General features: G+C 38.8%; 1 protein-coding gene across 1 annotated transcript in view; it reads left to right on the top strand.

Moving 5' to 3' along the window:
• Man1a2 (mannosidase alpha class 1A member 2) overlaps positions 1 to 25,930 on the top strand; it is a 129,783-nt gene that overhangs the window by 64,744 nt on the left and 39,109 nt on the right. The window contains exons 7-8 of the mRNA XM_051165980.1: positions 13,377 to 13,500; positions 16,491 to 16,584. Of these exons, the coding sequence (XP_051021937.1) occupies positions 13,377 to 13,500; positions 16,491 to 16,584 (218 nt within the window). The remainder of the gene's footprint in view (positions 1 to 13,376; positions 13,501 to 16,490; positions 16,585 to 25,930) is intronic.

Below are 25,930 nucleotides of genomic sequence, written 5' to 3'. Positions count from 1 at the left end.
CCTTTACCTTTATGTCTAAATTAAATTGCATTGTGTGTGTGTACTACATTTTATTTATCCGTTCATTTCATGCTGGTCCCAGTGCTTGAATTTGTGAGTAGTGCCTTAGTGCGCATGGACAGGCAAGTACCTCTGTGTGTATTGACTTAGAGTTCTTCAGGTATGCACCCAAAAGTGGTAGTTCTGTTTTTCACTTAAAAAATGTGTGTATGGGCCGGGCTGTGGTGGCGCACACCTTTAATCCCAGCACTCGAGAGGCAGAGGCAGGCGGATCGCTGTGAGTTCGAGGCCAGCCTGGTCTACAAAGCGAGTCCAGGACGGCCAAGGCTACACAGAGAAACCCTGTCTCGAAAAACCTTTAAAAAAATGTGTGTATGTATTTGGGGCAAGGTACAAGTGTGTATACATGTGTGTACATGGTGTGCAGGCCCAGCTAACCTAAGATGTCATTCTTGTGGGACATTTACCTTATGGAGACAGCGTCTCTCACTGGACGGAGCTTCTGTGACTACTAGACTGGCTAGCCAGTAAGCCTCAGGGACCCACTGGCCTCTGTTTCCCTGCACTGGAATTACAAACACTGCCAGTGTACCTAGGTTTTGTTTTGTTTTGTTTTGTTTTACATGATTTCTGGGCGTTAAACTCAGATTCTCATGGCATCATGGCATGTGCTTTAATATTCCCAGCCCCCCTCTTAGCCCTTTGAGAAACTTCTGCACTTATTTCCATAGCATCTACTCAAGTTTGTGTTGTCTTGTTCTTTACTTTTTTCTTTTTCCCCTATATAATACCCATTCTAACTAGGGGAAGATGTAATCTCGAAGTCTTTTCAATTCCCTGATTGCTAAGGATTCTGAATATTTCTTCCAAGTATTTATTAAATTTTGCTATTCTTTTGAGAGCTGTTGAAAATTGACTTAATTATTAGCCCATTTATTGATTGGATGATTCTCCTCTTTGGTGTGTAATTTTTGTGATTCTTTGTATATTCTACTATTAATTCCCTGTCTGCTGTGTAGTTGGAAAATACGTTTTTTTCCACTCTGTAGGTTATCTGTTCATTCTGGTGATTTTCTTTTGCTATGAAGAAGCCTTTGAATTTCATGTAATCTCATTTGTCAATTCTTGGGATTATTTTCTATGCTATTGAAGTCACTGCCCACATCCTGAAATGCTTTACTTCTGTTTGCCTCTGCTGACTTTGGTCCATTTTGGAATGACTTTTGCATAGAGAGACAGGGATCTAATCTCATTGTTTTGCATGCTACAAGAAGTTTTTCTAGCATCATTTAAGAGGTTATCCTTCCCCACGTTTATACCTTTGATACCTTTGCCAAAATTAGGTGGCTGTAGCTGTGTGGGTTTGTATCTGGTCCTCAGGTCCTTTGGTTTACATGTCTGTTTTTGTGCCAGCACTGTGCGGTTACTAAGTCTTTGTGACAGAACTTGAGGTCAGGTCAGATTTTGTTACCTCCATGATTTCTGTCTCAAGAACACTGTGGCTACATAGAGTCTTTAGTGCTTTCATATAAACGTTAGGATTTTTTTTTTTAGTTCTTTGTAGAATGTAATTGGGATTTTAATGGGGAATATGTTGAGTATGTAGATAGCAATAAGAAATATATATATTTTATAAAGTCAATTCTGCCAATCAGTGAGCAAATGGGGTCTTCTCCCCTTCTGATGTTGTCTTCAGTTTTTTCCTGAGTATCTTAAAGTTTGGGTTATAGATGTCTGTCACCCTATTGTTTGGATTAATCCTGGATTATTTCTGAAGGTGTTATAGATGAGAATTTTCTTTCTTTCTTTTCCCTCATTTTCCTCTTTTTTTATTATGATTTATTCGGATTACATCCCCATTGGTACCCTTCAGTTGTGTCTTCCCGTGCTCACCCTCCTTCCCTCTTCTGCCCTAATTTCCTCCCTTAGACCTCAGACTAAGGGATTTTTCTAATGTTTAAAGCAAATTTATTATTATATTAAAAAGTTACTAAATTTTGTGTGTTTATTTTACATCCTGCTACTTTGCTGAAAGTATTTATCAGTTTTAAATATTGATGGAATTTTTACAATCTTTTAAATTTAGGACCATGTTGTATATAAACAGGGATAATCTGACTTTTTCCTTTCCTATTTGTGTCCTTTTGGTTTCTTTTTCCTAATGCATTGCTTAATACTTTGAGTAGTACATTGAAGTTGGCACCTGCATTTTCCAAATTTCAGAGGAAATGCTCCCAATTTTCCTTCATTTAGTATAGTGTCTGTATATCATCTTTATTTTGTTGAGATATGTCCCTTCTATTCCTGGTGTCTTTATGGCTTTTGTTTTGAAGGGATTTTGAATGTTGTTAAAGGCCTTTCTGCATTGGTTTCTGCCCTCAAGTTTATTTATATGTTGTTACATTTGTTGATTTGCATATGTTTAACCAACTTTGCATCACTGAAATGACACTAACTTATTGGTGGTCATCCTAATATATTCCTTTTTTTTTTTTTTTTTTTTTTGAGACAGGGTTTCTCTGTGTAGCCTTGGCTGTCCTGGACTCCCTTTGTAGACCAGGCTGGCCTCGAACTCACAGTGATCCACCTGCCTCTGCCTCCGAGTGCTGGGATTACAGGAGTGTGCCACCACGCCCAGCTCCTAATATATTCTTAAGTTTGATTAGCAAGAAGCTTATTTAGGATATTTGCCTATATTCATCAGGGAAATAAATCTATAGTTTTCTTTTTTGTTGTTGTTCTTACCCAGTTTTGTTAGTGGGATAATACTAGCGTCGTAGGGTGGTGTTCTATGAACAGTGTGAGAAACATTGTTGTTAGCTGTTCTTTAAAAGTTCCGTGGAATTGGGCATTGAATCCATCTCGTCCTTTTCTTTATTGGGAAACTTTATTATGTCTTCAGTCTCAATGGTTATTATGGGTCTGCTTAGATTGTTTATATCTTCTTGATATAATTTGGTAAGTGTCCAAGAATTAAGTATTCTTTACAGATATTGTACTTATTTTATGTTACAGATTTTCAAAGTATTCCATTTTTTTCTTTTATTTGGATTTTACTAGAGTTTGTCGTAACTCTCTTTTATTTAGTTCCTGTATTTATTAAATTGAGCCTTCTCCCTGCTTGGGTTAGTTTGTCTAGTTGTTTGTTTTCAAAGAACTAGCTCTTTGGCTGATTCTCTGTATCTTTCTTTCAATTATTTAGTTAATTTGTCTTGATCTACATTATTTTCTTACCATCTGATTTTGGGTTTAACACCCTCTTTCTCTCCCTGTGTGTGTGTGTGTGTGTGTGTGTGTGTGTGTGTGTGTGTGTGTGTAGCCCTGAGTTGTGTCATTAGATTATTTGGGCCTTTTCTGACTTATCTTTACTTTCTGGATGATTTTCTTTAATGTTATATGCTCATATATCTAAACTGTGTCCCAAACTTTCCAGTAAATTGTACATCCATTTTCATTTGCATCTAGAAATTTAAAGAATCTCTCCATGCCTCCTACAATGACTCACTGATCACTCAAGAGTGTCCTGTTTAGTTGGCATAAGTGTGTGATTTCTTAATTTTTCTAGCTATTAATTCTTAGTTTTATTGAACTGTTGTCTGATAAGATACAAAAGAATATTTTGGCTCTTTTTGTTTAGTCTGCATGCCATTACTAGTAAGTTGAGGCCACTACTTTTAGGGTTATTGAAAGGGATTTACAAGTTTTTAAAATTTTGTTGTTCTTCTGTTTAAATTATATGAACAACAATAATAATAATAATATTTGCTTGTTTACTATATTGGACATGGTGGGTTTCTTCCTAACTCTCCTTTGTTCAGCTACTCTTTTTCTCATGGAATTTATTTTTCTCTGGTGTATTCAGCTTTCTTCTTCCTCTACGTGTAGTATTCCTTAGTATTTTCTGCAGTGCTGGCCTAGTGGTCATGACCCACCTTAGTTTATACTTCTCTTGAAATGTTCTTATTTTCCTATCGAATTTAGCATGACTTCCAGATATAGTTTGGATAACTAATATTTACCTTATGTGTTCTAAATATAGCCCATGTTTTCTGGCTATTAGGGTTGCTGATAAAAGAGATGATGTTATTCTGATGTGCTTGCCCCTTTGTACATGTATTAGCTGGTTTTTTTTTATTACAGTTTTAATTTTCTTCTTTATTTTGTAGTTTTGACACATTTTTAGAAGACTTATTACTTATGTAATTTATGTACATGTGTGCTCTATTTGCATGTGTGCCTGCATGATAGAAGGGGACACCAGACCCCATTATAGATGGTTTTGAACCATCACATGATTGCTGGGAATTGAACTCAGGACCTTTGGACTAGCAGCCAGTGCTTTTAGCTGCTGAGCTTTCCCTCCAACCTCTAGTTACACAATCTTGAGTCTAATATGCAATGGAGAAGGGCTCTGGTCATTTCTTTTTGGGGGCGTCTAAATGCTCTTATGTTTAGATGTCTTTTTCCCCCTCCTAGATTTGAGAAATATTCTGCTATGTGGTTTTAAACACGGAGTGAGGGAGTGCCATTTCAGCTTCTGGCCTATTGACATGTGGTTTATACTCTTAGAGTGTACTGGGCATGTGTCTTCCACCAGACTCATCTCCACCTTGGTCGATTTCCCTCTTTACATAACAGCACCCTCTCCTGGTCACACTTAGCACTGCTGTCTGTGTGCTATTAGATTCTTTCATAATTGCATTTTCCCAGAGGGTACTATCTGGGTGGCTGTTTTAGCTGGGATAGCCCTAAAGTGCACTGATAGTGTGGCAAACCACAGCACTGATGTGTTAAATGTGATGAATGATCTTGCTGGAAGGGCTGCAGCCGTGGTTATCTGTTAAGTAGTAGGTACGTGACTCTAGAGGTAGATTTAACCTTTGGCCTTAGGCTCAATGCTGACCAAGTACAGGATGCTTTCTGTTGTTGAGGTCTGCTGTAGATCGTCTTTGCTTGTGTGTTTATTTACCTGTCTGAGTTGAGCTTCTTGCCCCAGTTCCTTTTGATTTGTCATTGTCTGACAGTCTTGCTTTCTGCACTTGCCTCCCTGGTCCTCCCGTTACTCAGAGGCTGTGGTAGGCCAAATTGAGACATTTTTGACCTTGGCTGTTCTCTGATATGATACCTGCAGATTTTTAAGCAACAGTGTTTCTGAAGATGGTGTACTGTACTACCCTTTGGTCATACAGAACAACAAAATGGAATTTGCCTTCACTGCTGACTCACCTCCTGGAAGAGTTACTGTCTCACCCAAACCTGACTGTGTCGGGTGAGAAGGGTACAGGCTTGGCTTTAGGCTAGACTGGCTGTCTCTGGTCTGCCTTACCTTTTGCAGGTGGCTTGTATTTTCCTCCACTTGCAGCAGCAGGGCTGAGCGGTTGCTTTGCTCCTTACCTGGCCAGTGCCTGTGTCTGCCAGTCGCACAGCTTTTGGCTGTCCTTCCGCTTAGCTGGTTGATTTCTGAAGCTCTTCCTTCCCCTCGGTTTTTCTTTGGAATAGAATCCGCCTTCCTGTCTCCTGTTATTCAGACTGTCACACACTCATGGAGGCAGCTTGGAAATCTTTAAATGAATGTTCAAAGGATATTTCAGTTTATGTAAATTTTAAGTTTCTGTTTGCTTTCCTTTAAAAAGGTTACTTCTCTCTTGCTTGGCTTGCATTGTTTTTAAGTGAAAAATTGAGTTTTTATTGTGTATCCCTTGCTGACTTTCCCCTTCATATTTAATATTTAGGTTTTTAAATTGTGAAAAAAGGTACTCCAATATCTTCTTTCTCTAATTCTTGATTTCCTTCTGAAATTCAAATTAATTGCACTTAAAAAGCTGTTTTACAAGCCTCATAATTCTTTTTTGTTTGAAATTTATTTTCCCATCTGTCTTCATAGATTATCTCTCCTTTTATGTAGTTTCTGAATTTCATAGGCTCTCAAAAATATGTATACTATTTATTTTTCTCATTGAAAATACTGATAGGAAACATGGTAGATGCTTTTAATTATTTAATCTAGGAACTAAAAGACCCCAAGTGTTACACAGTGTGTGGAAGTTGTAAATCTTTACTAAAGCAACAGTTTCCCCTGTTTCATTTGTATGTATTTATTTTTTAGTAGAAATATATTTTTCACACAATATATTATGATTACATATTCTTTTTGTTGTTGTTGTTGTTTTTTTTTCGAGACAGGGTTTCTCTGTGTAGTCTTGGCCATCCTGGACTCACTTTGTCGACCAGGCTGGCCTCGAACTCACAGCGATCCGCCTGCCTCTGCGTCCCGAGTGCTGGGATTACATATTCACTCCCCCTACTCCTCCCAGTTCCTCCCCATATCTTGTTCCGTCTGGATTCACCCCCTTCCTGTATCTCCTTAGAAACCAAACAAGCATCTAAGGGATACTAAATAAAATATAATAAGAAAAAACAAATTAGAACAGGACAAGACAACCAAACAAAAAAAGAGCCAAAGGCCAAAGGCGGAGGGGGAACACAAGAAATGCATGTAGTTGAGAGACATACACATTTGCACACACAGAGATACTATAAAAACAACAATGAAAACCATGCTGTATGCATGAAGACCTGTAAGGTTAAAGATGCCCTGACTTAACATTATGAGACAAAGAACTTCCAAAGATGAAATTGAATTTTTTTTTATGCTGGTCATCTACTGCTGGGCAAACCCTTAAGAGTGGTTTGTTTGTCTGCGGATCTCTTTATTTGTTCATATCTGCTATGGGGGAAAGCTGCTCTGATGATGGCTGAGCAGGGCATGGGTCTGTGAGTACAGCAGAATGCCTTTACTTGTCATTTTATCGGCATGTTTCTTTAGCACAACAGTAGTGTTTGGTTTTCTCCTGGGTCCCTAGCCTATCTAGTCTCAGGTTTTTGGTTACCCAAACAGCATTGGGTATGGATTCTATCTTATGGAGTGGGGCCTAGTTCACATTAAATACTGGTGGGCAACTTCTACAAGCTTTGTACCACGTTTGTACCAGTGTATCTTGTAGACATGCTATCATTATAGATCAGAGTTTGTAGCTGGGTGGTTGGTATTTACCTTTCTTTTCTGGTGGTGTTTAGGGTACCTTCCAGTACTGTGCAAACTAGTTCATAGGGATGAAGGCTCTAAATAGGCACCAGCTTAACTTCTTCATGTTCAATGAGTTGTGTAGGTGTTGTCTTCAGCAACAAGATTGGGCCTTCCTTTCAGTTTGTGGAGAGCCACTTTCACAATAGCCTGGGTTGCTTAGGGGGTTCCCATGGGATCCTTTTGTCCAAGAACTCATAAGATGTAATCCATTTCCGGTACTGGAAGCTTATTTGGTGACAAGAGATGTCCTGTTGGGGTTTGTCTCCCCTATTATTTAGCAATTTCATTTAAATTACTTACACACACACACACACACACACACACACACGTTTTTCTGAGTCTGTTACACAAAAATTCTTGAGTATGATTTGTTTTTTCTAGTTGCATTTACTTGTGAGTTTCATGATTTCACTTTTTAAAAAAACAACTGAATAATCTTCCACCAGCATAAGTGCACCACATTTTCTTTACCTGTTCATCCACTGACAGTCATATAGGTTTTTAATTTTTGGCTATTATGAATAGAACAGCAGTGAACATGGTTGAGAAGAAACTGCCTCTGTGATGTCTTTCAGGTATATGTCCAAGAGTTGTATAGCTTGAGATAGATTGATTCTCATCTTCTTGAGGAATCACCACACTGATTTCCATATTGTCTGTACAAGTTTGCACTCCCGCCAGCAATGGATGAGTGTTACCCTTCCATCCTCACCAGCATGAGCTGTCATTTGTTCTACTGTTCTTGGCCATTCTGATAGGTATAAGATGAAATCTCAAAGTAGTTTTGATTTGCATTTCCCTCATAATTAAGGATGTTGAACTTTATCTATCTGTCTGTCTGTCTGTCTGTCTATCTATCTATCTATCTATCCATCCATCCATTCATCTAAGACAGAGTTTCCTTATGTATATAGCTCTGGCTGTCCTGGAATTTGCTCGATAGACGATACTAGACTTGAACTCACAGAGATTCATCTGCCTCCCAAGTGCTGGGATTAAAAGCATGCATCACCCTGCCTGCCTTAAACATTTATTTAAGTGCTATTAGTAACTTGAAATTTCTCTTTTGAAAATTCTCTGTACCCTATTTTTTAATTGGGCTGTTTGTTGGTGTCCAATATTTTTGAGTCATTCATATATATATATATATTGAATGTGTAGTTGGCAAAACTCTTCTCCCATTCTGTAGGCTGCTGCTTTGTCTAAATGATGATGTCCCTTGCCCTATAGAAGCTTTTCAGTCTCATGAGGTTGCATGGTGTTATTAAATAAGGTCATTTTTGGTAATATAGACATTTTTGCAATGTTCATCTTTCCATCTCATAAGCATGGAAGATTTTTTCCATCTTGTAGTATTCTTAGTTTCTTCAGTGTTGTAAAATTATTGTTGGAACATTTATTTACTTTGTTAGGTTTATTCTAGGTTTTTTTTTAATGATTGTGACTTGTGCTCTCCTGATTTTTTTCTTCATGCTATATATATATTAGAAAGCTACTCACTTTTGCATGTTAATTTTGTGTCCTGCTACTTTCCTGAAAGTGTCAGTTCTAAGAGTTGTGTAATGGAGTCATTAGAACTCTTATGTATAGGATCATTTTGTCTGCAAACAGGATAACTTGACTGCTTTTGTTTCTGTTTGTATCTGTTATTTCTCTCATTGTATTTCTCTAACCAAGATGTCAAGGTTATGTTAAATAGGAGCGGAGAGCATAGATACCCTTGTCTCAAAGAAGTGCTTTCTTTGTTTAACTGTATATACAACAACTCTTGATTTGTTATATATAGCCTTTATTATTGTATTCTGTTAAATGCCTATTAATAGGTTATGTTTTTTATTGATTTGTATATGCTCAAATATCCTTTTATCTTTGGAATAAAACCCATTTGGGATGGCATTAGGTACAGCCTTAGCCATCTCTGGACCACAGACTCTGTGCTGACCCTGAGGAAACTTCCCAGATTTTGCCTCAATTATGCTATTTTCCTCCTGTACCTCCTCCTCCTCTTCCTCTTCCTCCTCCTCCTCCTTATAATTTTTATTTTATGTGCATTGGTGTTTTGCCTGCATGTATGTCTGTGTGAGGGTGTCAGTTGGAGTTACAGTTAGGAGCTGCCATATGGGTGCTGGGGATTGAACTCTGGTCCTCTGGACTAGCCGTCAGTGCTCTTAACTGCTGAGCCATTGCTCCAGCAGGGGCCCCACCCCCACCCCCTGGCTGTTTTCTTCTTAGTCAGCTACAGCTGACTAGAACCACTAATTATTAATACAAAACAGTATATAAACAACCACTGATAGACTCTACTCTCAAAAACTTCAGAAGTCAGGCCTCCATCATAGGCACTGCTTTTAGTATTATCATCTTAAGTTCCTATGGTGGCTCATTAAGCTTTGAACACTCTAGCCCAAAATCCAAAGTCTTTCCACAAACAGTCTCATCAAAGTATAGTCAGGGTCTTAGAAACCTACAAGAAGAACATTGTGATGGGCAGATCTGGGCCCAGGGGTCCTGCTCAAACTATGGCACCAGCCAAGAACAATACGCGCAGTAAACTTTGAACCCCTACCCAGATCTAGCCAATGGACAGGACATTCTCCACAGTTGAGTGAAGAGTGGGGACTGACTCTCACACGAACTCTGGTGCCCCATATTTGACCAGTTCCCCTTGATGGGGAGGCCTGGTGGCACTCAGAGGAAGGATAGCAGGCTACCAAGAAGAGACTTGATACCCTATGAGCATATACAGGGGGAGGAGGTTCCCCTCAGCTACAGTCATAGGGGAGGGGAGTAAGGGGAAAATGGGAGGGAGGGAGGAATGGGAGGATACAAGGGATGGGATAACCACTGAGATGTAATATGAATAAATCAATAAAATATATTTTAAAAATTTAAACACCTCCTCCTAAAAAAAAAGTGTGGTCAGGTATGTCAGCAATACCCCACAAACCCAGTACCAGTTTCTGTCTTAGGGTATTGATTGCTGTAATAAAATATCAGGATCAAGCAACTTGGAGAAGAAAGAGTTTATTTTGGTTTATAGTGTGACCCACCACTATGGGAAATGAGGGCAGGAGCTGATGAAGAGGCTGTGGGGGAGTGCTGCCCATTGGCTTACTCCTCATGGCCTTCTCAGCCTATTTTTCTTTTACAACTCAGGACCACCTGCCCAGGGTGTAACCACCAACAGTGAGCTGAGTCCTCCAGACTCGCCTACAGGCCAATCTTATAGAGCCATTTTCTCTGCTTTATTCCCTCTTCTCACATGTCTAGGTTTGTATCAATTTGACAAAAATCAACTAGTGTATCTGTTTTGTCAGATTTTAGTAAAACTCTTATCTGCTTACTTTCTAGTTCCCTTTCCTCAGACTGTCCTTTTTTATTCTTTCACCTTAAGGCTGTTTTTGTCTTTGCCAGTAAGGAGTGCTTTTTGCAGGCAGCGGGGAGATGAGTCCTAGCATGTTATTGGGGAGTTGATTGCTAACAGTAGCATTCAGAGGTGTTGTTGAAAGGTATGTGTTGTTCCTGTCATTTTCATTGTTTTTTGCTTTTGTTTTTGTTTGAGATAGTGTTTCTGTTTATTTAGTCTATGTACATTGATGTTTTGCCTGCATGTTTGTCTGTGTGAGGGTGCCAGGTCCTCTGGAACTGGAGTTACAAACAGTTGTGAGTTGCCATGTGGGTGCTGGGAATTGAACCTGGGTCCTCTGAAAGAGCAGCCAGTATTCTCTCTTCTAATGTAGTTTTTTTTTTCTTCCTTTCAGTGGCCTCATTGATGCATTTACCTTCTTTTTAATTAAAAACAGTTTGTTTCCTTTAAAAACAATTTAAAACTATTTTTATTTTATGGGTAGAAGTGTTTTGTCTATGTACCTGGTGTCCACAAGGCTAGATGAAAGCATTGAATCACCTGGAAATGAAATTTCAGATGGTTGTGAGCTGCCATGTAGGTGCTGACAATCAAAACTTAGGTCCTACTGAGCCATTTCTCCATTCCCAGTTTAAAATGTTTAAATAATGGGTTTTGAAATAATTCTGCTTAAAATTATTTTCAAAATAAAATTATTTCTAAGAAAGGTAGGGAAACATGTTTAATCAATATTTGAAGTCATTAATATCCTCATCTCATTCTTGTCTGAGTTTGAATAATACTGTATGTATAGTTTTAGAAAAAATTCTGCTTAAATGAAGTATATTCCTACTTTAAACTTTTTGCATATTATAATATTTAACTATTTCAGACCTTGTAATTAATAATCATAATGTAAATACATCTGAATGAAAGGTAGAGCTCCATTAAATACTTATTTCTATTGGTCAGGATCCTAAGTTTAAACTTGTGCATTGTGTGAGTGCTTTCATTTATTTAATTTCTTGGGTTTTGATGGGATACATATGAACATCAGTTATTGACAGGCTTTGTTCTTAAAAATTGCAGTTCACTAGATGCTTTGTTCTTTAAATACATAGATTAAAGATTATGTTTAGACTGAGCAAAATACAAATTGTACATGATCCATTATCAAAATAATTCAAAATAATTATAGGACCCTCAAATTGATCACTATTTAGCATCAGAAGTTTGCCAAACACTTCTAATGTCTTGTTGCTGGAGCTTAGCGAGAGGAAAGTCATGGTGTTTTTAATTATTTTGTTTATTAGTATTCACTGCACATTTTTGTTATTCATGTATATATGAAAGCATTTTAATGTCTCCCTTTGATCAGTTAAAAAAGCCCAATATTTGTTGGAAAAATTATGATGATGTTCGTTTGGGGCCGCTCACTTTTTTAAGTTGGGTTTGTTTTTAGTAATTTTATTCTTTGTCATTTGAGTTAGAATATATATGAGTCATATATATTTTAGAGTGCTGTCAGTGAAATAAAAGATTAAAAAACCTTGTTTAGAATTTGGCAATTTGAAAAATATTTGCATATACTTTGAATGATGTTTTCCTTTGTTGCTTTTAGCGGTTAAGTTTTTACATGACAAACTGTTAACTGTTGGCCTTACCTAGGTTTTGTTTATAGCCTATAACAAAATAATTCATTAGTTAGCTGAAATGTACCTGCTCTCTAAATGTAATGCTTTACTCCTAAAATGTATGCTGTATTCCTTAAATTTTTTTGTGTCGTTCTATCACACTAAAAAAAAAATTCTGAAAGTTTACCATGGTCTTACAGCATCCTTGAGTGATAGATAGCTCTCTCATTGCATCCGGCAGCAGTGACTTTCTAAACCGTAGCCACCACCAGTCCCCTTCACTTCCCTCTAGGCCACTGCATTTGCTGTTTCCCTTCCTAGTGATTTTCTTTTGGAGGTCTATTGTTCAGAGACTCCTCTGTGACTAGGACTCAGCTGAAATTCATCACTTCAGAAACTTTGATCATAACATAGAAAGAGCCTTTCTTCCGATGTATTTTCTATCCTTAATATTCAGTATTCTATTTCTCAACTTGATTTTCTTTATTGTAGTTTTCACTATTTCAATGGCTTTATTACAGGAGCATGTATATTATATGTCATGTTTATTGATGCCCTACAGCATAGCAAGTCCTTTCTATTTGTGAAAATGAATATGTCTTACATAGCTGCTATGTCCACATTCATTTTTTGATTCTCACTTTAAGCTATAAAAGGAAAATCTGATAGTAGTATTTACCTCTGATAATTTCAGTGAGAAAATAGTATTTATTGTATAGTGAAGGAACTGTAAAAGGTAGTGTTATGTATTTCCAGATGTAGATTTTAGTGTGTTCTGAACCCACCCAGATTGTTATAGCATATTAAAGTGATAGCATTAAGATCAGAGTAATATGCCAGTGTATAAGAGAGTCATTAATTATACAGAATTCTCTACAGCTATTAGAACCATGTGAGAAAGCTGTTTTGTAAACTGACATGAAGACTAGTAAGGTGCGTTATAAGAATACAGTGCCTGATCAGTTACTACATTTCAGTTATGCTTTGCTTATAAGAGATAGAAAATAAAAATATGTATGGACTGTATATTTATAAAAATTTTGCATGTGTAAGAAGCTAGTAAAAAGTGATTATAGAGTTAGGTGATGTAAAGAAAAGAGAAAAGATAAGATATATTTGATGCATACTTTTTATGTTACTTGATTTTTAAAACCTGGCTATGTTATTGATCTAAAAATTTTAATTAAAAAATAAGATAGAAACTATTATATTAGCTGTAATAATTTCTAAGATCTAGTAAGATGCATGTGTTCATTAAAAGAGGGTTTGGTAATTTACTTATCCTGTCTTTTTATCCCCTTTCACTCAGTGGAGTAGGTCGGAACTGGGGCTGGGCGTCTGCAGGCAGCAGCATTCTGGCTGAATTTGGCACACTGCACATGGAGTTTGTCCACCTCAGCTACTTGACAGGTGACCTGACTTACTACAAAAAGGTGAGTTGTCTGTACTTTTTTCTGTTGTTATATAAGACTTTACAAGTTTGCCAGAAGACGTTAACATAGTTTTCAGGGCTTTGGTTTTTATTGTTTTTTTTTCTCTTTCAGTTTTTTTTTTTTTTTTAAATTCCTTTCTACTTAGAACATATTTAAAGTATTTATTGAGAAGCTATACCAAGTTTTTTTTTTTAAATTCTACTCTCATGTCTAATCATGGTCTGAATGCTACAACAAGACAACAAAATTTAAAAAGTCTAATACTTGCAAAGGAAGAGAGAAAACACTGTCTGTTCACAGAGTATGTTGTTATTTACTGGATATTCTAAGACAGGCTTACAGGTTTCTGGATTTCTGGTTTTGCTTTTGAAAGGAGGGCTCTCTTTTTCATTTGCTTTTTAGTGAGGTAGATCTCAGCCTGGGGTCTTGTGCATGTCGGCTGCTGGCTCTACTACTGGCCCATACCACAGTATGAGAACTCGACTGTTTAAGTGCAGATGACTACTGTGAATACAAAATTCTGCTCTCACCCCAAAAGCAGTTAGAAATTTTAGAGCCAAATATGAGCAGCCCTGTTGGCCCTACCCTCACCTGCAGGACACAGATTCAGGTTATTGTTGGTTTAGCATAGTAATAGTTTCAGGAAATTTTATAGTCACAGAACAAAATAAAATGATAAGTGAAGACTCATGGTAGAAACATCAGGGATATGCGTTACAGCAAAGTATATCTCTTTCTGGGTCTCAGATGCTAATTGATAACATTCTTAGCCTTTGGGTGAGTAGAAGCCAGGGGTCTGTTAGGACATTTCAAGAGGACCTAACAGTCACAAGGAATTAGGTTACATTACAGAGGCAGGCAAGGAATGGCTATAAAGAGGGGTAATACACTCTAAAATAGTTTAGTTCTGAACCCAAACTATCCTAACACTATAATTATGATAGTTTAACTAGGTGATCATCCTTGTAGAATCTTTAACATGGACATGACTATCTTTTTCTTAAGTTTACATTAGAAACAAAGGTTTATTTGCAGGGCTGTAAAATGTCAAGTCCTTAGTGTTTGTCTATATCAGCTGCAAAAGGTAAGAAAATAGCGTTTATAAGAAGATAGGAACAAAACTGTGTTTACCACAAACTTAAAATCTGTGAAATGAAGTTCACAGTGCGGATAGGATGGCAGCTGAAGGTGAGTGCTTTTTGGACTAGAAAGAGGTAGTGTGCTAAGAACCTAGGGAAGTGTGTGTGGAACCGCACAGGCAAGTTTTGCTTGTCTGTCAACTTCAGCCAGAGAAGGAGTGACAGGTGTCTCTGTTGCAGGCAGTTCTAGGCTTGCAATATCAGTTGCCCAAAGAGAAGCAAAGGTTGGAAACTACATTTATATTTGTGTGCAAACTCAAGTCTTTTATATCAAAACCTTCTTGTGAACAGCTGAGTCAGGAAAGCAGATGAGAGTCAGTGTGGTGGTGTAGACCTGTAATACCAGTGTTCATAAGCCTGAGGCAAATGAATCGTTAATGCCAGTGTGGACATGCCCTCCCCCACACAAAAGGGGAGAAAGAAGGAATGATGATGATGAGTCCATCCAAAAAGAGTAAGTACAAATTTATAGCGACTTATCAGAACAGAGGCAGAGAAGGGCCATGCAGTGTGACAAATACCAGGGGGGAAAAAAAATCAAAATCCTGTCCCAAATATCACCATAAGAAAAGCATGGCTCCCCACACGCCAATTTTTGTGGAGAATCAGAGTATAAATCGAGACACAGTGCTCATAGAGCAAGATGTGGTTAGTTCCAGAGCGAAAGAAAGCTTTGCCACCAGGAAGAAGGCCAAAGTAGAGACAGCATGGGAGGTGACGGGCTTGAATTGTGAAGGAAGGACTTAGAAGACAGAACTGAGAAATGCTGTTAGAGGCACCAAGAACCCAGAGAGAAGGGCAATAGTGTGCCGAGAAACACAGACAACATTACACATGATTCCAGACGTCAGAAAGCCAAGTTTCTCAGCTTTCTCAATGTCACTTAAAAGTGTCTGAAAGTGTTGTGTTCAGTCATTCACGTTGCGGCTGTGTGTGTGCCTTACATATGAAGGAATCTGGTGATATAGGAGGCATTCTTGAGCTTATTCCTAAGTGTCATGCCAAACACAGCCAAAGACAAGATGTTGAGAATCCTTGTGCCTGGAACTATGTGTGCTTATGTCCAGAAAGCTGAACTGCACATGCATGCTGTGAGAAAGAGACTGCATAGTCAGGCCATCAGTCACATGTAAGGACAGCATGGACACGTCACCCATTCAGAATTTGAGGGATTAAAATTTTAGGTAGAGGTAGTTTTAAAAAAACTAAGAATACAAGAGCTAGAACACCTCTCCCGCGGCACTACCTGCTCCAACATCTGAAAGCACCAGTGTGGTCTGAACAGTCTGCACACAGCTGAGCCAGGCACTGGGGAACTCATCACCCTCCTAATGTATTTTATGATGCTTTTTCTTCTTTAGCCCCAGGGAGACCTTTAAGAATTTAGGGACATTTTTTATTGGGAGAGTATTTAGAGCCCAGCAGTTTGGTTTTAACTTCACTTACTTCATCACTTATTAAATTCAAAATAATACTTTTCATAGAAAGTTTTGATTCCATTTCTGTGAAGTTATTTTTATTCTTAATTTAATATATACAATGATATATTTGGAATATCTGGCTGATGTTTCTGATGGTCAAGTTTATATAATAAACTGGGAATTTAAAATATTTTATGAGCTTTTTTATTTTGCTACTTCTATTATTGTTTGAGTTTTTAAAAAAAAATATGTCCTCTAATAAAACTAATGAATCATTTAAGAAACAGAAGCCCTTCCTGACCACCACACATACAAGGTACAAGGTGGGTGTAGGTTCCAAATGAGGAAAAAACCCTACAGAGTGTAGGCTAATAGAAAGCCTGAAGAGATTTGTTTTTATTAATTACATTTTAAATTTTGTTTTGATTAGGTCATGCACATTCGGAAACTACTCCAGAAAATGGAACGCCCAAATGGTCTTTATCCTAATTATTTAAACCCAAGAACAGGGCGCTGGGGTCAGTGTAAGTATTTCTAGTACAAGTGCCGACTTGTAAAAAAAGGCTGTTTAAAGAGTATTTGCTTGATGTGGTGAAAGGTACAATATGTGGAATTAAAACCTCCCGTCTAGGCCTGAACCTACCAGCTATCTGCTAATGCTGCTTCCATCCACCAGCTCGTCTCTTTCAGCAACTTAAGTTGAACAAAAGCCCTCTTTTGGTCCCTGTGGGCATTGCATGTGCATGATGCACTTACATACATGCAGATAAAACACTCATACACATAAAATAAAAATAAATTTCTTTTTAAAAAAAACTTGCAGTCTTGCCTGATGGTGTAATGCATGTCTCTACTCCTAGCATTTTGGGAAGCTAGGACAAAAGGATTGTGTGGATGGCAGTGTACCATATGCATGCAGTGCCAAGGGAAGCCGGAAGGGAGCATCAGATCTCCTAGGATAAATTACAGATAGTAGGGAGCTGCCATGTGGGTACTGGGAATCAACCTTGGTCCTCTGAAGAGCAGCTATTACAGCTGGGCGGTGGGGTGCACACCTTTGATCCCAGCATTTGGGAGACAGAGGCAGGCAGAAGTCAATGCTGCTTGCTTTACAGAGTGCCAGGATAGCCAGGCCTGCAGAGAGAAACCTTGTCTTGAAAACAACAACAACAACAGAGTAGCCATTGCTCCTAACAGCTAAGCTATCTCTCCATCTCCAAGAGGACTGAGTTTTGAGGCCAATGTGGATTACATAGTCAAACATTGTTTTGGGCTATACTCCAGCCCCACCCCCCAAAAAAAAAACATCAAAAAACTTGCACTTTAAGGAGAGTCACAAACTGTAGTGACTCCTATGTGTAACGTGTGTGTAACCTTAGTCAGGATAGGTCAGTTCTACCAACTGCGATGCCTGGACATAAAGACAAGCAGGGCTCAGCAACCCACCAAGTATCAGAGGATGTGTCTTAAGCTTTGTAGTGCACACCTTTAATCCCAGGACTTGATAGGCTAAGGCAAGAGGAATTCCCTGAGTTCAAGGCCAGCCTGGTCTATGTACACAAATCCAGGCCAGCCATATATAGTGAGACTCTGCCACAAAAGGGAACCGGGGGTGTGGGTGGGGTATGCCTGGCAGAAGTGCCATAGGAATAGGACTTTGCTGAAGCACGGTGTGACAGATTGAAGGATAATGCATAATAGTTAATCATCTTCTAAGCACGAGCACTGTGTCATATAAGCATTTTATAATGAGTTCAGAATAGATGTAACTATATAAATTATTGGAAAGGGGGACAGTTGCCATAGGATGGACTATGTCTAGTCATTCACTTAAGAAAAAAGTGTTTTTTATCTGTTATTTACTAGGCTTTTGTATGAGACTAAAAATAGTTTATTAGGATTCGAGCGGATTTTCTAGAGTTCCCAGGCTAGCAGGGGTGGTAGAAATACTTAGAAGTTGTTGGAATGTAATATAGATATACATGATATAAAAAAGGTAATAGAGAGGTGTACTAGTCTGTGAAACTGGCAGGCATGATTGTTCTGCCTGTTGGAAAAATGTTTTGTTTGCAGAGGTTAATAGTATCAGGGCTTTAGGATTCTCCTGTGAAGGTACTGAGTTTCAAACAGTAAATTTTTGTGTGGAAATGTTGAACTTACAATTTTAGTCATTAGGGTTTTTATAAATGCTGTTCTCTTTTAAAAAGTAAAGAAACTAAAATAAATACAAGTAATAACTTTGTCCCTAATAAGACATGTTTGTATTATATTTTAAATTAACAGTAGTATAATGAAATAGTAAGTGAGAGACAAAGGTTAAAAGTCATTTAATTTTAAGTATTGAAATGAAAGCACAGTTAGCTCCACCAAGGGAAAACCATGCCGGTCTGAGTACTGGGAGCTGGAAGGTGTCTGCCATGGGTTTCCTTGCAGGCCCCCTTTCAGGAAGTTGTTCACTGATCCCAGTCTTGATTTTTCTCATGACCTTTCTCCTCATAGAAGAGCTAATGCTCATACTGAATGGAAATACTGTTTCAAAAAAGCAGATGTTGAGAGCTGCATTTGTAAAACAAAATTAATTTTCTTATGCTATAGGCATAGTAGATTGGATGTCTACTTAGTAATTTTGACGAACCAGATTATAAAATTTACCTCCTTAAAGTATTAATTAAGATTTGAAAGTTCTAATGTGGGAAAATTGTCTTAGTTTCTACAGTATCTCATGGAAGTATATATTTTATATGTTATAACTATTTAAGTGTCTAAGATAAAAAACATGAAGAGCTAAATAGTGGTGGCATGTGTAATCAGAGAAGCTTTTCTAACACTGTACAGTATTAAGCCAGAAGCACTTGGTGTCAGTCTAACCAGATATAAAGCCTAACTTACATTTCCTAAAAATTAAAAGGCAACTTTTACAATAAGAAGATATATTTGGAAAATGATTTTCATAATCCTTCTATATTATGGCCTCTTAAAAGATCATAGGAAATACATGCTAACGTAAAGAACGCTGAGGTAAGAAAAGGAAACTAGCAAAACATAGATGACCAGTGAGCCAGCACTGTTAGGTCTAAAGGTGCTGTGAAATAAGTGGCGCGTGCAGACCACCTGCTGGGAAATTTCTTTGAGTAGAAACTCTTGCTGTTGTGCTGGCGTCTGCAAAGACTGTCTCTGTAGAGCTCTGCCCAGAGACCTGTCTGCCTTTCCCACGTCGCTGTGCTCGTGACCAGACCAGTGTGCTTTCCAACAGAGGCACAGCTCACTACTCTAAGACTGAGAGCACACTAAAACCCCTGTGCACCTAGTGTTTCAAAGAGTGTTGATATTTTTATGCCTTTTTCAATCTAGCAATTTTCTGTTTTACTCCTGCGAAATTTTTAAGAGCTATAAAGTTTATTTACAGAATCTAGGAATAACTTACATTGTAATAATTTTGAAACACTCTAAGCGGTTTTTATCCAACACAGCTTTCTATAATCACATAACATGAGTATAGTCACTAGACAAACGACAGGCAGTTGCTGCGCGCCTGAAACATTGCTGTCATCCTGACGGAGCTGTGCTCTAAACGTCATATGTTATTTAATAGGTTTGTTTTTAGAACTTTATACCTGAGCACCGCATCCGTGTCGCGCCTACCTCCTTCCTCTCTCCGTCTCCCCGCACGCCCACCTCTTCCACATTTATAGTCTTCCATTAATAATTATTGATGCGTGTATGTACACATATATGTGTGTATATGTGCATTCACATGTGTGTATGTATTCTGTATGTGTGTGCCCACTTAGCTTTGCTTATATGTACAGGTGCCTAGGGTTGACCACTTGAGATTGGGCAGCCCATACAGTAGCTCATCTCTGGAGAAATCTGATTTTTCCTCTCTCGGCTAGGGGTGGGACCATTTGTAATGTTCACTGTCTGTGTTGGCATGTCAACTGGTGCTGGCTGTCATTCTGCTGGTCTTGAAAGTTCATGGGCGCATTTTCTTTGTCAAAACTAGATAGCCATATTAAAATAAATTACATTTAAATAGAATTTAAAACTTTGTGCATCAGAAGGCAGTATCATGAGTTAAAGATAACACAGTGAATAAGAGTTACATATATGGTGAGGGTATATTTCCATAATATATAAAATCCTACAACTAAACAAGAGGGTAACATAAATTAAAAACAGACCAAATGGTATGAATAGTTATATTTCTAAGAAGACAAGCAAATGGAAATAAGTAAATGAAAAGAGTTCAGTGTCCTCATGGAATGCACATAAAAACCCCTGTGAGGTAGATACCTAGCACCTGTCAGCTCCCATGGTGGCTGTCATCAGAAGAACACAAGCCAGCCTTGGCAAAGGCGGGGAAAGTAGAGTGCTTTCCATTTCTGGTGGGAACTGGAAACCTTGCAGCCAGATTAAAACTCTGGCACTTAAAAAACAAAAACAAAACAGAATTACCAAATGCATGGAAAGCAGACTCAGATGTGGGCTGCTCTGGATTGGTCTGTCTTCTAGAGGTGCAGTTGCTGAAGACAGCACACGGGTGACAGTAGTGAGGGAGTGGAACATTTACCATGTCAGAGTTCCAGGATGGGTAGTGATCACGGTTACCCGGCTCTGTGAGCCTAAGTATTATCACTGACTAAGACACTACACAGTGGTACACAGACAAAAGGTAACTAGGCCAGTGGAGCCTGCCCTGCCCTTAGTGAGTTCAGCACTGGTCTCATGGAGGGGGGCAGCTTTTATGAGGATGGGTTGTTTCAGAAAAAACCCACCCCTTATGGCTGCCTCTTCCTACCAGTTCCCTTTCTGACGTTCTGACTCCTTGTTGTGTTGTGGTGTAGCCAGATTGCCTTCACCAAAGTTGAATAGATGCTGACACCATGATCTTGAACCATGAAAATTGTGAACTAAATAAATCTCTTTTCTTTATTAATAATCCTAGCATTAGATGTTTTGTTTCAGCAGCAGAAAATGGACATTATCCAAGTGTCTTAACAGTGTATGAATAAGTAAAATATGGTATAAGTATTACAATGTGATATTACTCAGTGACTTTTTTTAAAGGAGTGATGCATGCTACAATATAAGTGAGTCCTTTAAAAACAAGATGCTGAATGAACAGAGACAACCGCGTAATACACACCAGCATACATGTTATATATCACAGTACACACACATGTGATTGCACTTAAGTCAACACTCAAATTCATAGAGATAGGAGGTAGGGTAGAGGTTAGCAGTGGCTTCAGTGAAAAAGAAAAGGAACTATATTATATCTAACCCCAGCAGTCCAGGGACAGAGGGAGACAAGAAGGTTGTGATTTTGAAGCTAGCCTGAGCTACAGAGTGAGATTTAGTACAGCGTGGCTTTATATGAAACTGTCTCAAAACAAAACCAAGCTGAAAGATCAAAGAGAAAGAAAGGCAAGAGAAAAAATAACTTGCTGGCAGTCCAGGCCCTTATTTTGTGTTTTGCAGGGACTGGGGGAGTGGCAGAGGGGTCTCTGAGAATCTGTCTTCTCTCTGCTTGCAAGCTGGGTAGTTACAGTGCAGAGGCAAGAGCTGAAAGGTTTCTCTTTCGGTGTTCAATTGGCTGTTGCTGGTAGTAACCAGTGCGCGATCAGCTAAAGAAGGTTAGGTGACCAATAAGCATCTTTCCTGACTGGTCATTACAAGGTCCATAGTGAGGGCAGCCAAGAGAGAGGGACAGGTTCCTTTACTTCTAAGAACTCAATTACTGTGGTAACTGGAATTGTCACAGTTCAGCCAAAATAGAGGAGTTTTACATAATGGCTCAGCCCTGGCCAACACAAATGACAAACCAGTGCAAATGACAAAACCAGAGCATGAAGAGTTGTTTGCACAAGGTTTTAGTTTGTGGTGATGAAGAAGTTTCCGGAATGAGTGTTGAACATAACGAGTTTCAGCGACTAGACCACGTCATATGTGCTGTGTATAGATCACCACTCTAAGAGTCCCAATCAAAAAGAGAACTTTCTCACTCTTTTTCTTTACAAAATAAATTTAAATTGCTTTGTAATATATTCAGCAGCAGCAGTTATTAATTTTGAGAGTGCTGGAGAAAGCGCTATTCACTGGGTGTTTTGGCAGACAGATTTTAAAACCTAAGCAAGTTGCCTCATATCCTGTTAGCAGCTGCAGCCCTACTAAATTGTCCGACTTGTTCTCTCTTGTGTTTTTGTGTGTTTTATATCAGCTCTGGAAAGTGTATCAAATTCCATCATTATCTTGGAGCAGTATACATCTGTCATATCTATAAATAGGCTGCAAAACAAACATTTAATTGTACTGAAAGTTAACCATTCAGCTTTGGCTAACTGTATTATAATTAGAGTGATGATAATGTCTGACATGTACATAGCAATCAGAGTAATTGCTAGTAATTACTCTTAGGATAAGGACTTGGCAACAGATATAAAAGAATATCACAAGGAACCTAAATTTAAAGGCAAACCATTGGTTCTATTTCTTTTTTACTTTAGTTCTCTCAGTACACTGATTAGCCTATGCCATTTAATGATTTAAAATTAAGCCAATATAGGAAACCAGTCACTACCAGTTCATTAAGTTTTAGACAACTAAATTTAAAATTGTGGGAAGATGAGAATGGGTATAATGTTTGGAGTATAGTACAAACCTTGGGCTTCCTGCTTAACGGTTTAAATAAAGGGCTGAACTTGTGTGCCTCTTGTTATTTCTCTAGTGAGCTCTTTAGTATGAAACTCATGTGGCTCATGTTTGTGAGACACTGTATTTGAAAGTGCCTCACACCTGCTTGTAGTCTAGAATTCCGCTTAGAGCTCCTTCTAGAAAGAGCTTCTGTTAGAAACACCTCAGCAGACTGCCTGACTCCTGAGGTGGATGAGAGTGGCTGGCAGTTAGGTGTGCTTTAAAATACACCCTCAGTTTCTGAATATCTAAAGTCTTCTAACATATGGCTCATCAGATTATAGGCAGTCCCAAGGCAGTGGCTCAGGTAGAGAAGCCAGACCTTCAGTGGTGCTTTATGGTTTTAGGTCTTAGGTAGACCTTAGGTTTCTAGCACCCTTCTCTCTCAGGCCAGCTGCCTGGGAGCTTGTGTAAGACTGAGACCTCCAGAGAGATCTCTAGTCTATACCCCAGAGAGAAACGGCGTCCGATGTCTATGCAATACACACAGGACTTTTATTGAGTTGATGCGCTTCGAGGTCTGACAAGCTCTTTCAAGCTGCAGACCTGGAAAAGCAGGCGCAAGTGCTTTTTATATCTTTTGCAAAAGCAGAATTTAGCAGGCTAGCTAGGAGAGGTAAGTTCCAGGGGTAGGGGTAGTGGAATATTTTTAGGTACAGCTGGACCCTCAGCATAGGCTGGCTGGCCTTGAGTCAAGCTGGACCCTACAAGGGGCCAAATGGCTACAGGACACACATAGATTTGATATTGATACCTTAGTTCAATATCAGTCTTGCTTCCTGGACCCTGCCACTTGAATGGATCTGTAAGAAGACTGCCACAGATTCCCACAAATTAAGTTGCTTGTTAAATAAACCCTAACAGTAGTAGCTGAGATAGAAAAACAGCTTTCCTGACCCATAGAGCCAAAGACTTCCATCTTCTCTGTTTCATTTCCTTTAATTCTATTTGTGAGTTGTTGTTTTAACCTAAGCACTTGGTAATTCTTTTGTATATCTGTAACAAACCCAGAAATTGGCAAGTGGCACCAAAGTACAAAAAGCCTTTAAAAAATGTATTTCTTTAAAATACACTCCCTGGTACTGGAGTGATGGCTTAGTAGTTAAGAGCACTGGCTGCCATTCCAGAGGAGTGGGTTCAGTTCCCATCACCTACATGGAAACTCACATCCATTTGTAACTCAAGTCCCAGGAGATCTAATACCTTCTGACCCCTGCAGGCTCCGCACACACGTGGTTCACACACACATATATGCAGGTAAAACACCCACACACATAAAATAAAATGGGAAGATAAACTGGCTGATGACAACAATTACTCTTGCTGATAGAAGCTCATTTGCCTGCCCCTTTCCTGCTTTGTTACTGTTAATAAATCTCTCCTAAGGACAAACATTAGCTCTTCAGGTCAATCTTTTGTGCCTTTGCACTGCTGTACATTACCATTCTACAGTGTTAGTCTTCTCCTGCATTTCGTCCAAAGCACATGTCTGTGACAACCTGCGTTCAGTCCCCAGAGTCCAAGGTGATGGGAGAGAGCCAGCTCCTGAAGCTTCTCCTCTGTCCCATGTGCTTACCACACTCACACGCGCACAGTCCTGACAGTCACAATCACAGTCACAAACTGGAAGAACTGTATACTTCCTGTTTTGAACTGTTGAATACACTCTACAGAGACATATTGTCATAGAAAAAATTAGCATTTCATCACAGTGGTCATAGTTACTGGGAATTTATGTTCTTTAAATGTGGCAGCCACTTTGTTGACCTCAGCTGCCAGTCTGTTGGCACGCTTCTTTGCTTGAAGCACTTTATCTCCAGGACAGTCTTTTGCTTTTGTTTTAGTCTCACTTAGCTATACTGAGTCTTTATGAAATTGCTCTTTATCATACCTGCTCTTCTCTGCCTTCTTCCCAGTGCTATAGTGTGAAATTCTAGCTACATACTAACTGTTGTGTGACACTATTTTTGAGTAGATGAAAATAAACATCTACTCACCCTAGATAGAGAACCAAGGACAGACTAAAATAAAAAACCCCCAAAGTCCAATTTGGTGACTCAATGAATCTCTCTTGGAGAAATATGGGTAAGGGAGCAGAAGTGACTCCAGGAAAGGACAGCTGCATCACCAAAGCCCACTCCAGCATGGGTAACAACTCACGAAAGCTGGACACCTCAAGTTCATTTCACAATTTGCAGGCAACTCAACAGCTTGGTGACTTTTTCTTTGTGGCAACACAGGTGATCTGAGCCTCTTTTAGGCAACTCAGCTGATCTCTTCTTCCTCCAGGCAGCTTGACTGGCCTCTGTTTCTTCTAGGTGGCTCAGCCTAAGCCTTTTCTAAGCTCAGCTTGTCTGAGAGTGTCTTTCAGCAGGCTTTACTACTTATATATGCTTGGAGACTGGGGAAAAGGGTGGTGCTAATGAGTGTGGTTAGTTTCAGGGACTTCCTGAAGCCTTTGAGTTGTTTACTTACTGAGCTTATTAAGGATCTTCTCTAGAGGATGGAATGTTTCACCTCCTTTTTACAATATCCTGTATCTTAACTAGCTTCCTCCAAAATAAGACAGTTTCATCTGTGAGGAAATAGCCACATAACACTGACAAATCTCAGATTTTCTCTTATCCTTGGTCTCTAGTTGTCTGTTGGATTTATTTATTGAAATATTCAATAGACACCTCAAGACTATGTCAGTATCAATAACCCAGTTTTTTTTTATAGTTCTTGATGTCATAAAACTCCATGTTTCTCTAGTTCTTTGTTTTTGTTAATTTTTTTTCCTGTTCTTGCTTATGCCATAAATCTTAGGGTTATTTTTATGTCTTTATTTCACACACAACCTCCAGCTTCTCAGTAAATTCTTTTCCATTTACCCTTGAAATATACTTGGAATTTAGGTATTGCTTACCCTGAGCTGAGTTACTCTCTCCTGTTTATATTTTGGGGACAGCACTTTTTAATGGCTTAGCTACAAAATGTCCTTGAAAAAGGCTCCTATGTTAAGTCTTGGTTGCCAGCTTATGTGAAGAGAGTGGATCCTGAGGACTGACCTAACCTGTTGATAAAGCCCCCGTGGAGTCACAATGCAGTGGCCTTATTGAGAGGGGGAGGGAAGTCAAGTAGGCAGAGGATGTATTTGGAGGGAGAAGATCACTGTAAGCATTCCTGGGAAGGTCT

Source organism: Acomys russatus, chromosome 23 (assembly GCF_903995435.1).
Source record: "Acomys russatus chromosome 23, mAcoRus1.1, whole genome shotgun sequence".
Classification (NCBI taxonomy): Eukaryota; Metazoa; Chordata; class Mammalia; order Rodentia; family Muridae; genus Acomys; species Acomys russatus.
The sequence above is the reverse complement of the archived record's forward strand: the minus strand, read 5'-3'. Positions and strand labels throughout refer to the sequence as shown.